Below are 14,344 nucleotides of genomic sequence, written 5' to 3' on the forward strand. Positions count from 1 at the left end.
AACGATACCATGGATTTTGTTAATCATTTCCTTTGTAGTGACCTCAGTTGGGCGTTTGGAGCACATTTCATCTTCGATGAACTTATAACCACGTTTAAACTCATTTATCCAAAAATAAATAGTCTTTAATACTGGTGCAGAGTCCCCCATGAACTGCATCTAACTCGGCTTTGATCTGTGCAGCTGTCCACTTCTTCAAATGAAAGTGTTTTATCACTACACGAAACTCGTTTTTCTCCATTTTTATGAAAAATGCGAAAATGGTCATTTTAAATGTTTGCCAAACAAGAACTACGTGTCACATGTGGCTAAAATTTTGCCAGGGATTCTGAAAAAGATGATACGTGCTAATACGGGTATGAATGAACAAATTGTGTCACCATCTATTGGAAATTTACCAATCTTTTCAAACAACCCTCGTAGGTGAATGTTTTCAAAAAAGATATTAGTGATATTTGGGTAGCGTAATAGGAAGAGGCTGCTCCCTTAATGAGTTCTTGACATTGTTTACCTTGGAGAGAGAGAGAGATAAGCAGAAAGCAAGGTAAAAATAATTGGGGTTATTTTAAAAAATAACTAAATTATTTTAATCACTTTTAGATTAAAAAAAATAATTTTTATAATAAAAAATAACCAAAAACAAAACTGTGAAGTTACATTACTTCAAGTTTTGTTTTCAGTTCCATGATCCTTCAAATGTTTTAAGTGAACTTGGTTGACTTCTATAAAATAATTTCAGCAATTACCAACTTTTTTTAAAATTAAATGACTGTTTTTGTTCCATATTACTTTCTAAAGAAATAAAGTAAAATTAAGAAGATACTGACCATGCTAATAATCGTGGTAAAGATGATGACCTTTCTTTATTGCCCTTTCCTTTTTTTAGCTGTCTTGAACGGCCACCCAGTTCATCTCTTTTCTTATATAGTCTCTCACGGTCTACTTGGATATGTGATCGAAAAGGCAATGAACGTTGATGAGACATGGCATTTGGATCATGCTCAATAGTGAGCTGTAAAACTTTATTTGTTGATCGTATTAGCTCCTCTATCTAAAAAAAAAAAAAAAAAACAGGTAAATAAAGAAACTTAAGTTTGATTTCTTTAATGTGAAGAAATACTGCATGGTTTTATTTAAATTGAAATCATTTGAAATACACCCCCCCTGCACAAGATAAAATGTTTTGTTTCAAAAATATAATGATTTATTTTCTCTGTAAAACAGAAGTAGCAAGACTGATGCACTGCAACTGAAATATACCATTATATCTTTCAGTTAAGCTTCCTCACCCAGTTATGTATTATTTACCTGCTGTTTCTACTATCCTCTTAATTCTGAAAATCACTGAAATTGGAGTCCAATTATCCAAAAAGGGAAATAATCTTCCTTGATAAGTTTAATATCCAGAATACTAATTACTTCCTTTTTTCCCCAAGTTCTATTGAAGAGAGACTAAGTATTTGGTGTAAACAATGACCTCTTAGAAAAAAAATTTTGTCCACCAATCAGAAAACCAGCCGATCCTCAACACTCATCCAACTCTCTTGATCTTTTCTTAACCTTCAGCCATTCTCGATATCGTTTCCTTTGGCATCACAACAGTGCAAAGTGGAAGGCCTTCTAGGCTTATATGCTCCTCCTTTCCATGACTAGACTACTTTTGCCACTCCATTCAAAACTTCCATTTGGTATCCAAGCCATGGTTTTCCAAAAATTGTGCCAAGACAATCTAATAAAAAACATATTCTATGTGGCTTGAGACAAAAATTCCAGCTTCATTCTCAGGCCAAAATTGTGCAACCACAATGAACAAATTTAAATATGAAAGAGAAAATTGCAAAATACTTGCCTCATATACAGACTTACCATAAATTTTTTTTTTTTTTTTTATCAAACCAGGAGACATTTTTGAGAGTTTGCTCAAAACAGAAAGTAACACCTACTACGCTAAGTACTTATGATTCAAAAGGCTAAATAACGAAGTGGTTAACAAAAAACATTTCATAGTAATAATTTTTAATTACTCTTAACTGAACATAACTTATTATTAAAAATTTATTAATATTTATCATTAGCATGAACTTTCTTTAAAAATTCTTTGTCATTTTTAATTGCGTCAAAAAATTCACTACAATTAAGTTCACTATTAAGTTTGCAGCACAATACAGCTTTTACTGTTGATTCAGCCATTCTACCTCTTTCTTCAGACAATACGTTATTCATTATTGAGAATATTCTTTCAACAGGTGAAGATGTGCCTGACAGACTGAAAATGTATTCTATAATTTGGACAAGAGTGGGCAATGAAATGTTCTTTTCTTTGAAATGACTGAATAGTTGTATCCATTTTTCTTTGCAACTTGTATTTTTCAAAATGTCATAGTTTGCCGACCAAAAAGCTTTTGCAATCACCACTTTATCAAACAGTTCATCCATGTTTATTGCATTATTTGCAAAAGTTTCATTAATTTTTTCACCTGAAGCGTCAATTTCTGACCAAGTTAATTCATTATTATATATCCAAGTAAAAGATTCTGCTCCACCAAAACTGTTTTCCCAAAGCTCAATGTAAGAAAGACATAAGTCATAAAATTTTGTAAACTCTTGTAGTATTGTATTAATATTAATACTTCCATTATTTTCCAGTATTCTAAAAAGCTTATTTGCTTCTTGAGGTATAAATTTATTATCACGCCTTTTCTCAAGATTTGTTTTTAATTTTCTAAGTTCAATGACAATATCTGTTGCACTTGCTTTTGTACTTTCCATAATCAAGATAGATTTGTTAAATAATTTGAGTTGCCTGTGCACAAACCACAAATACATTTCACCACAATCATTATAAAAGAACTGTTTTATCATCACCGTGACAGTGTTCTTGTGAAATAAAATATGATTTCAGTCTCTCAGAGATTTCAAGTATTCTGTTAATAGCTGGACGTAGCGAAAGAAAATGGTTGCCAGTTGAAGAACCTACAAATTCACAGAATGCTTTTAGATGAGTGACTCGAATTGTATAAATGTGGAAATATTTATAAATTTTGACTACTAAAGCTTCTATTTCAATAGGTAGAACATTAACTGCAGTTTGAAGACAGTTGTGAACGATGTGAGTACCGTAACTAATGCCCACAATATTTCTTCCTAGTTCCTTCTTCAATTGACTGTAAATATTGTTTTCTTCTCTCCATTTTACACCCCCAAAATTGGTATTGCAGTTATCTCCACAAAATCCAATATTTTTTTGTGTTATATTACAAGTTTTCATAATTAACATTAAATGATTCTTTCTTTTAAGGTTACACGGTGATCAGCATACATATTTATAAATTTAGGGACACAAAAACACACGTGTTGAACAGATTATTTTATTAATTACTAATAAAATAAAACTTGATGAAATAAAATTAGACAGAACACTATGCAAATACAACATTAAAACCACCTTTAAACCCCCCAAACAAGTTAAGACACCTACTCAGTTCTTCTAAAGATCCTCTTCCACACCTAACCTACCCAGGGGTATACAAAATACAATGCACATGTAACATACCATACTTAGGGGAAACAGAGCAAACTATCCCAATCAGACAAGACGAACACAAATGACACATTAAATACCTCCATTTTGGGAAAACTGGCCTTTCTGACCATGCACTCCAAACATCCCACAGAATTGATTGGAAAAATACCAAGTCCCAACACCGCACCAAAACCTGGTTTGAGAGAAAAGTTAAAGAGCCATGTGAAAAACCACAGAATTGATTGGGAAAATATCAAGTCCCTACACCACACCAAAACCTGGTTTGAGAGAAAATTTAAAGCGTCATGTGAAATGCTCAAACACAACCCAAATCTCAACAAAAATGATGGCCTAACCATTTCAAGAATATGGAGGACCCATCTACAACCTGTATAACAACCTAAACTAGCCATAGAAAAATCCCACTACAAGAAGATAACCTGATGAAGTGTTTGTAACATTCAACAGCAACTGAAAGAAATCATATTATAACAATCAGAACTGTACAAATCCAGAAGAATATTAATACATGAGGACTTTAGCAGTTTATTGTAGTTGTATTTATATATATATTTTTTTTTTAACTTTTTTTTTTATTATTATTTTATTTTATTTTATTTATTTTTATTTATTTATTTATTTTATTTTAATCACTAGAGGTCAGGCTAGGAAAAAGGATTAATTAACTACGTAGATTTAGTTTACCGGTATACAGGGCTATTGCATGTAGCTTGGTTCCTTATACACTTGTATCCTTCCGATGATGACCTCGATGCAGGGGTCGAAACGTCAAGTTTTATTTTATTAGTAATTAATAAAATAATCTGTTCAACACGTGTGTTTTTGTGTCCCTAAATTTATAAATATGAATAACATTAAATGGTTTGTCAGTATTTCTGCAGTTTCACCGTGAACTGATTGAAAGTCTAAAAGTTTAACTTTTACTCCACAATCTGGTGCAAAATACTGCACAACACATGGCATTTCAATTTCTTTCCTGTTGGAAGAATCAATTGATATTGTCACAAAATTTGTTGTGTTTAAATCTTCACAAAGTTGCTGAAACAACAGTGGCTCAATCACATTAACAATGACAGCTTCACATTTTGTTCTACCCAGTCTAAACTTTGTTTCAAAAAGCTTTGATATCAATTTAGATGAACAATCAGCAGACTTAAAGCCGAGATTGTGAATAGCAAGATGAAATGCAAAAGTTGCTTCTTTAGCAGCTAACAGAAATTCTTTGTCACTTGGATCAGCACCTTTAAAATATGACAATATCTTTGAGGAAGTTCCTAGTGCTGCTAGACTAGCCTTATGTTTCGCATATGTGAGGTGATTTTTTATGTCCGAACGCCCACCATGAGCCACAGAAAATTCTGAAGAGCACTGTTCACATTTCACTTTGTCAATATGACCACAAACGTTTTTCAAAAACGGATATTCCTTTTTTAATTCATCCGTAAACACAGTTCTTTTTGGCATTTTGAGGTTAAATTAATTTAATGAAGTAAAAAAAATCACAAACAACATGCCGAAAAGAAACATTGACTCGCAATCTAAAATCAACTAAGATTGTGCATCTCAACAATGACTTGCGACGCAGCATACAGGCCAGAGTCAAAGTGGGGTATTCATGTTGCCTAATCACCATTTTCTGAGGCTGCACTTTTTGTACTGCGTGTATATTCTGCACTTTTAAATTTTTACCAAATAACCGGGAAAAAATGACAAACTGGCCGGGACCATACCTTCAAACCGGGACGAATGGTAAGCCAACTCATACACAAATGGCAGCCATGTCTTCTGATCCACTGTAAAAACCAATGGGTGCAATTTCTATGTATATCTATGTTCCCACTCAGTCTAAACCAAATGGCATTAGTGTAGCAAAAACACCAACAAGATAAGTGACCTTTGTCATCAATATTCTCTTCCAACTATACCAGCAACAACATACTACATGCCTCTTGTGGTCTTCTACTAGAAAGACAACAGATGAATTTTCAACAATCTAGATACCCTTTTGGCATCCAGATTGTTCAAGATTCTGAGAAAACTCTTCTGGTATGATGTTATTCCTTTCCCCAAGTTGTAATCAAGAAAGCTGCTCCTGAACTATCACCAGTCCCTTATCACATCTACACCCTATTATACTTAGCTGGCAGCCAAACCACAGCATGTAGGCACACCCATATTCAATACATTCCAAAAATAGAAATAAATGTCAACCATCAAATTATCAAACTAGTGCTCTCTCACCTCAGAGCTCTCAAGTAATGCATCACTTGAAAGGTCAACAGCTAACTTAACCGGAAAACTGCGAGCTAATTATTGACTACTAACATGAATTTTGCCACTCAAGATCCACAGCAGATCTTTTCTTTTACATCACACATCTCTGGGCACATGGTATAGAAAGATAGAGAGAAATGTGTTTGCAGTTGATATTTTCAAAGCATACGACACGGTCTACACAGAAAACTTTCAATCAAACTGCCAGTTCTGGTCTGCCTTTGAAGCTTAATAACAGAGAGAAAACTGAATAACAGTTTTCTCTCAAGCTGTTCTCTGCATATAATGGTAGAGCCAGTCCAAACATCATTTGGCGTTGAGGGATGCTCGGTCAGTGAGTGTCGGTGTCCTCCCATTGCTTTTCCTGCTGTGGTAGTCAACTTTCCATCTATGAATGACATAAGCAACAGTGGATTTCAGTATATATTGAGACAGGTAGCAATGTCACGGACAGAAAGACCACTGATATGATACCCCCACAACCATCCCACATTGGAAGTCTGTCAATTCAACTAAACGTGACATACTGAAACATTGAAAAAGTGTGAAACATGCTGTACATCTCATCTTTTATTATCATACTTGGTGCACCTTCCCTGAATATTTGCATGTTGTAGAATCTGAAATTTGCATGGCATGTAAGGTGTCCAAATACTTTTTGCTAACATAGTGTATCACTCAGTTTGTAACATCCTTTGTCCAAAAAAGGACTGACATTCTGTCATTTGCCATTATCTAGTTCAAATCAGATTGCAGTTTCTTTACCAGCTACTACATTCCTCTCCACTCTCTCTCTAACTCACCATCACATAACTAATATCGCCCCTAACAGCATTAGTATAGGAGTTCAACAACAATCAACCAATCCTTTCTTTCGTGCTTACACGGTGATCAGAATACATTACAAAAATTATGGATACAACTACCGTGTTAAAGTAAAACTTTAGCTTAATATAAACCAAAATATAATATTTAATATAAACCAACTCGATCTTCACATTAAGGTCATCTTCTGGAGTATACATATATATATATACAAAGAAACAAGCTGCACTACAATCTACATGGCATGCTAAAGTTACTGATCGACTGTTAAAACTATTTGCCTGACCTCTGGTGGTAAAAAGAAAAAAAAAACTCACTACATCAAAGCTAGAGTCCTGTTATTATTATTATCTATTAGGTTACAAAGTTGAATTAAGCTGGAGAGTAACATGTTCATACAGAAAATAAAATTACTTACATAAGTATACATATAAATTGCAACTGGTATGGATAGTGGCCAATAAAAATGAAAATTGCTTAGAGTCCTAAAGTCAGGGTTTGCTGGAAACTAAACTCAGGGTTTGATGGCACATAGCACGCAAGTGGACTGAATGTGTGCCATCCAAATTCTTGGGATTTTTAAGACCGCATTATTATTATGATTAGGGTGATTAATCAAAATTTCACAGGCTTCTTTAAATTTCTGTTCATACCAAGATTTTGTATGATGCAAAGAACAAGTACTTTCCAATCAATTCGATGTAGGGTGTTAAGAGCATGATCTGAGATATGGAAGCTTTTGAGTAACACGCTCTTGATTTCTTTACTCTAAAACCTATAGTTTGGCTTAGATACATCAACGATGGTTTCGTTATCTGGCCACACAGCAGCCAAACATTAAACACACTCCTTAGCCACCTGAACAAACAACATGAGTGTATACAATTTACTATTGAAATTGAAAATCAGAACTTGCTCCCATTCCTGGATACACCATAAGCCTACACACACACAGGCCAATATATACATGCTAGCTCATATCACCACCCTCAGCAAAAATTTGGAGTCAACAACACGCTCAAAAACAGAGCTATAACAATATGTTCTAATGAACAAGCTCTTAAACAAGAATTAAAAATTATTAGCAATACATTTATAAATAACAGATATAGCAAAAATACCATTAATAAAATTCTTCATAAAACTTCATCAAAAAGTAATATAGATTACAGTAAAAATAATACTGCCATATTTTAAAGGGTTATCAAAAAAAAAATAAATAGAATCCTACATCATTATAATCGTAATGCCACATTTAAACCACCTTTAAAATTAAAAAACATATTCAACACCTCTAAGGATCCTCTTCCCCATTGGCACACCCTGGAGTTTATTGTATCTATTGCACCTGTAACTTACCTTATATTGGGGAAACTGGATGTACAATCCCTATCCATAAAAAAGAACACAAACGACACATTAAATATAATAATTTTGGTGAAGAAGGTCTCTCAGATTTCCCTTAACCAATGCTCTTAACATCCTACATCAAACTGATTGGAAAAGTACTTGTTCTTTGCATCATACAAAAGCATGGTACGAAATGAAATTTAAAGACGTCTGTGAAATTTTGATTAATCACCCTAATCTTAATAATAATAGGGGCTTAAAAATCCCAAGAATTTGAATGGCATACATTCAACCCACTTAATTTCCAGCAAACCCTGACTTTAGGACTTGAAGCAATTTTCATTTTTTTATTGGCCACTATCCATATACCAGTTGAATTTATATGTATACTTATATAAGTAATTTTATTTTCTGTTTATTTAACTTTAACTCCAGCTTAATTTAACTTTGTAATCTAATAAATAATAATAACAACAGGACTCTAGCTTTGATGTAGTGAGGTTATTTTTTTACCACCAGAGGTCAAGCAAATAGTTTTAATGGTTGATCAGTAACTTTAGCATGCCATGTAGATTGTAGTGCAGCTTGTTTCTTTGTATATATATATATATATATATATATGTATACTCCAGAAGATGACCTTAATGTGAAGGTCGAAACGTCGAATGTATATTTTGGTTTATATTAAATTAAAGTTTTACTCTAACATGGTGGTTGTATCCATAATTTTCGTAATGTAACAATCAACTAAATACAAAACCTAGAGATACTCATCACCACTCTATAGACTTGACAGCACAATAACATCACTTTCTGATAACTGTAATTCAGTACTTCTCCAATCCTTGCAAAATACAAAAGTATCATGGTATATCTATTTCCCTTAACCAACAGTGCTATCATTATTATAGAACATGAGCAGATTGCTAAAGCAAGATCTAACTTTAAAAAAAACCATGCTATCCTCTATAGAGGATCCCACTGTTGTCAACCAACCTTTGGATGCAATTACTTCCCAACCTTTCCAATACCTTGAGAACCACACAAGAAATGCAACCCCCCCCCCGCTCTATAATTTGCTGCGACAGTCTTGTATAGTGGAATTATATCACTCTCTTACATTAGGAGTTTTGCATGTGCAAAACTCAAGATGAACAACCAGGTCAAGGGTTCAGGTCAACCAGGCATGGACATTGAAAAAATGTCTAATGCTCTTCTGCATTCTTTCAATATCCATGCCAATAACCTAACCAGTCTGACTGCTACATTTAAATCAAATTATTAAAACATGCTTAATACCTCTAACTCTTTTATCTATTCTTTAATCCAGGTCTCTTTCCCCACATTCAGGGAGCTATTGAGCCAAGACTGGTTTTAGAATATGCTGCAACACTAAAATGAGATGATGAGATGAGACTAAAAATCAGCCTAATTTGAATAAATATGGTTGCATAAAACTTCCCAAAACATAGGAAACAGCAGTACCTTGAGATTCCAGTTTACATCCTAGGCCACTGACAGGTGTCCATAGAGGATGCCCCACCTAGTTAGGACTCTAGTCTTTCATCCACGTGTCTCAGTTAGCTTTGTGATGCCTTTACGTGTGTTAAAAGTCTCGTTTTGTACTCCCTGACGATGTCTTTATAACTGAGAAGTATTAAATATTATTTTGAATCATTTCCAGTGCTGTTTCAACTCCATTAAACTTTTATCATTAGTTTTTTCCCAGCACTTAAATCTTAATAGGACAATGAAGGCTATTCTCAACTCATATTTCACCGAACTCTGAGCAGGGAATTGAAGAGGATCAGCATCGGCCGCCACATGTCTAAAAAAAAAGTCACAGTGAAAAAGACAATGACGGCTATTCTCAACTCATATTTCACCGAACTCTGAGCAGGGAATTGAAGAGGATCAGCATCGGCCGCCACATGTCTAAAAAAAAAGTACACCTTGTTGTATACTGATGGTAAGCACCCCATGAAGCTATGAATCCAACTTGCCTTGTGAACACAACTCAAGGTTCTGGAGGTAGTGTCATGGTGTGGAACATATTCTGTTGGTACGGAACGGGTTCCCTTATATTGCTGGAAGATTGGTTGTCATCCAAGAAATATCTGAACATTGTTGCTGATCAAGTCCATCCTGCAGTGTTGACTTTTTATCCAGATGACAGTTGTTTCATGGATGACAATGCTACTGTCCATTCGCACAAGAATTGTTCAGCACCAGTTTAGTGAGCATGATACAACTTCCACCATCTTCACTCATCACAAAGAGTAAATGGGATATGTTAGAAAAACATATCTGGGAGGCAAAGTCCTTTGATCAAGTTAAAGGACCGTCTGGTGAACACTTAGTGTGTTGTAGATGTGAATGCAATCCAACACCTTGTGAAACCTATGCCAAATATGTACTGTAATTCGAGGAAAAGGAGGTCCAATACAGTATTAATTAAAAGTTTCTAGTTCAGTGGCTAATATGTGTATCTGACACTTTTCTGTGATTTGCATTCACCAAGTTTATTCTATTGCAGTGATTTTAAACATTAGTCAGGCAGGTGTTTGATGTCAGGATGGTAGAAAAAGACCCAGAGAAAGACCAAGATCTAGGTTTATTGATGCAGTCAGAAATATCAAATCGGACAATATTTTGGTGCTGCCTAGTGACAGCCTAATTTGGAAGAAAATTTGATAGGAGACGAGTAATGTTAACTTAACTGTGTATTAATAACATATATCCTATACACTCCTTGTGGATACTTATCAGTAATTTGATGGTGTCATCAGAAAAGTGATTTGATTCTGGAGCGTTAATAGTGCGATGACCACTGAGTGAGAAAAGCAAAATGATATTATGAAACTGGTAAAAGGAAATTTGAAAGATTTTATGTTGTATAGCAAGTAAAAGAGAGAGATTCTTTCTTTTACTTGCTATACAACAATCTTGAATAAGTTCCATGTTTGGTCTGTAAAGTAGGGTTTTCAGGCTATGAAAAAAAAAAAAAAAAAAGAAAATACAAAAAACATATACATAAAATCAATAAAAATAGAGGAAAAAATCCTTAGCCGACCCAAGATATGAATACATTATAGATTTATAAATGAAACCTTCATGTGTGTGTCACAAAAAAAATTACTCCAGAGACATTCAGAATACTTTTCTCATCAGTTTTCATGCATCATTGTGTCCGCACAGTTAGCCTAGTGGCTTTGCTCTTTGCAACCATATGCCTGGGGAAGGAGTGTCCTAGGTTCTATTCCCGTCAATGACGTGAGGAGCTTAAGGATCTTCCTCAGTCATAGCCAAGTTAGCCGGTCTTGGGTGTGGACAGCAGGGTTTTTTCCGCCAGTTTATCCGGTATTTTTCATCCCGTAAGCAGGCAAACCGGTCTGAGGACACAGGGATTACAGTCAGGAATACTGACCCAGCCATAGGTCTGATTCGTCAGCCTATGCCGGTTCCGGAGCCCGGATAAAATTTGGGGGGACTAGATGGTACTGTGAACTCCCGTAAAAAGGGGGAATGCAGTATCATCACACGAAATTTATTTTATGCATCATTGTTAACTCATTCTTTTACAGTACTCTTTCTTCCACTTGCTAAGCTTTTTTCCAACAGCATACAGAACACTTTGCCTTCATTTTTTAAATTTTTCTACTATACTCTTACCAAAATATGATTAGCTATAATTAGTTAATCATATTTATCATATATATCACATATATATAATAAATATGTATATATAATCATATATATATACAGAGCTAATCAAAATATGATTAGCTCTGTATTGTCTCAAATGCTGATTAACTTGCTAGGATAGCAAGTTAATCAGCATGCTTCCTGAGTCCAAGAGAGTTCTAATTTTTCTATTCTTGCAGACAACTTCACCACATGCTGCCCTGGTTGAATAGAGCAAGCTTTTCTTCAAAGTCTGACAATGAGACTTCATGGTTTGATTCTCGTTTTCAGAATTTTCATTATTTCTTGAATAATATACCAGCCTGGTTGGCTGAGTGGTTAGTTTATCCGTTCTCCAGCCAAAAGGCTGCGGATTCGTATCTCGCTGTGGGCATGGTTGTTTGTGATTATCTGTGGAAATACTAGTGGTGGTGGTGGGCAGTAGATGCCGTTGGTGTAGTTGTGGTTAGAATTAGCTGTAGAGTAGACAGAGTTGTAGAGTAGGTGCCCTCCCTCGATGAGTCTTTGGACTCTGTGGAGATGTCATATAATAATAATGATGATATCTGAACATTTGTGTTTACAGTTCACTTATGAAAGCTGCACAACTTTTATCATCATCAATTTCCTGATATGTACCCTCAAGGAGTGTTCAGGCAACTATGACAGCAACACATGATTAAGTTTATATTATTATTAATCTCCTATCCACAATTTTTCTCCAAATTAGTCTATTACTTGTCAGCACTCCTTGCAACAAACATTTTGTGCTTCTAAGGCACTTCTCATAATCAATCCACTCAGACCTTAGTCATCCTCCGGGTTTCTTTCCTGCGATCTTAGCATCAAACACCTGTTTTGCTAACCTTTCCTCACCCATTCTATTTAAGTTGCCATACCAAATTATCTCTGCTCACACATTCTTGAATGCTAACAATGTCAATCTCCTTTCTAATATCTTCATTTACAACATGATGCTACCTGCTTACTCCCATTACTTTTCTCAGACCTCTCATATTTATGGTCTCTAATCTCTGATCAAATGCTTTATTTCTAAACAACTCTCAGACCTATAACTTGACACTGCTTTGAGCACTACTAGTTTGGTGTTCTGGCAAATTTCTCTCTTATTCCATATATGAGGGTTGTAAATAAAGTAGCGGCAATCCTGTCAGGAGATATATAGTTGGTAACTGTTGTTCTTGACAGATAGAAACACTAGTTGCACATGCACACAAGGCGACACAGCCTATTCTAACAAGTGTCCTTGTGTGCAATGGTCTAAGTTATGTTCACAAGATTAGAACAATGATCCTGGATTTAAGGTCCAGGCTGCATGAGGTAAAACTGGGAGCAAATGAGCAAATATTATTGTGGCCTTAGGGAAGCCTGTGGTGAGAGGGCCCTATCATACTGGACTGCGACTGTCACAAGTTGAGTCAGTGCATTTCATGCTAGGCAAGATCACCTGAATGATGATCGCTGTGCAGGACGGCCTGCCATTTCAGATGAACATTTTGAGCTTGTTTGGGGACTCCTCACAGTTGATTGCTGATGGGCTGTTGTTGTTGGCCCAGGAAACTGAGATAAACCAAATCTCAGTTTCCTGGCAACGTGGTTGCTGGTCGCCATCTGAAACAATATGAAAATGAAGGGAATGCATTCCTGAATCATATCATAGTCACTGATGAAGCTTAGGCAAGGACTTATGAGCCTGAACTGAAGAGACAAGCCAATGAATGGTACATTCATGACTGCCTTGTCCGAAAAACTTTTGTCAGGAACCCAACAGAGTTAAAGTCATGGCGATAGTCACAACATTCAAGGTGTCATTCTTCATCATGCTAGATACCATGTTTTCCCCAAGAGCAATTGTTAACATACAGTACCATCGATGATTTCTGGAGCACCATTTGTATCTGGCTTTAAGGAGAAAGCAACCACAGTTTTTCACACATTCTCTACTATGTTTGTTGCACAACAATGCACAATGTCATGTGTTGCAATTGATGATAGAGATGTTGAACAGTAGGTCACACTATCACTGATAGCAACATGCAATACTCTGCTGATGGTATCCAGCAGCTCCTACAAATTTGAAAACAGGTGCAGAACATGGCAGAAGATTACAGTGAAGAGATATAATTGTATAGACTTGATAAATAAGCTATTTTATATATATTACAAAATATTTTTTATATTAAAATATTCTATATTATTTACAACCCTCATCAATTAATTCAACTAGCTCCCACCATACCAGTTTTGCTTACTCTGTTCTTTATTTCCAAATTTAATTTCCCATCTTCTCTAAAAACCGTGCCTAAATAGCTGAAATATTTTACTTGCTCTATAGCAGGGGGTTCTCAACCTTTTCCAGTGGTGTACCACTATATTTAATTCAAGATATTAGATGTACCAGTAAGGCAGTGACTCACGTACCACCAGTGGTACGCGTACCATAGGTTGAGAATCCCTGCTCTATAGGATCTCAATTCAGAATGCAGCTGGAGTTTTATATGCTCCTGCCTATTTTCATGGTGCTGGTCTTTTTATTGCTGATTTTCTAAATTTTCTAAATTGCTGATTTTCATGCTAAATTTGTTACAGCTGTGACTCAATTTAGTTAGAGAATAGTGGAGACTTGCACAGTTTAGGAGTACAACA

The 14,344-nt window shown here is 35.2% G+C and overlaps 1 protein-coding gene across 1 annotated transcript in view; it reads right to left on the reverse strand.

Annotated features, from left to right (window-relative positions):
- The window catches only part of LOC150104475 (LIM domain kinase 1-like), a 390,472-nt gene that overhangs the window by 258,829 nt on the left and 117,299 nt on the right, over positions 1-14,344 (reverse strand). Inside the window, exon 7 of the mRNA XM_090395560.1 lies at positions 828-1,051. Coding sequence (XP_090251686.1) covers positions 828-1,051 — 224 coding nt within the window. The remainder of the gene's footprint in view (positions 1-827; positions 1,052-14,344) is intronic.

Source organism: Typopeltis vanoorti, chromosome 7 (assembly GCF_054136105.1).
Source record: "Typopeltis vanoorti isolate ZY-2024b chromosome 7, IOZ_Tvanoo_1.0, whole genome shotgun sequence".
In the NCBI taxonomy this organism is placed as follows: domain Eukaryota; kingdom Metazoa; phylum Arthropoda; class Arachnida; order Uropygi; family Thelyphonidae; genus Typopeltis; species Typopeltis vanoorti.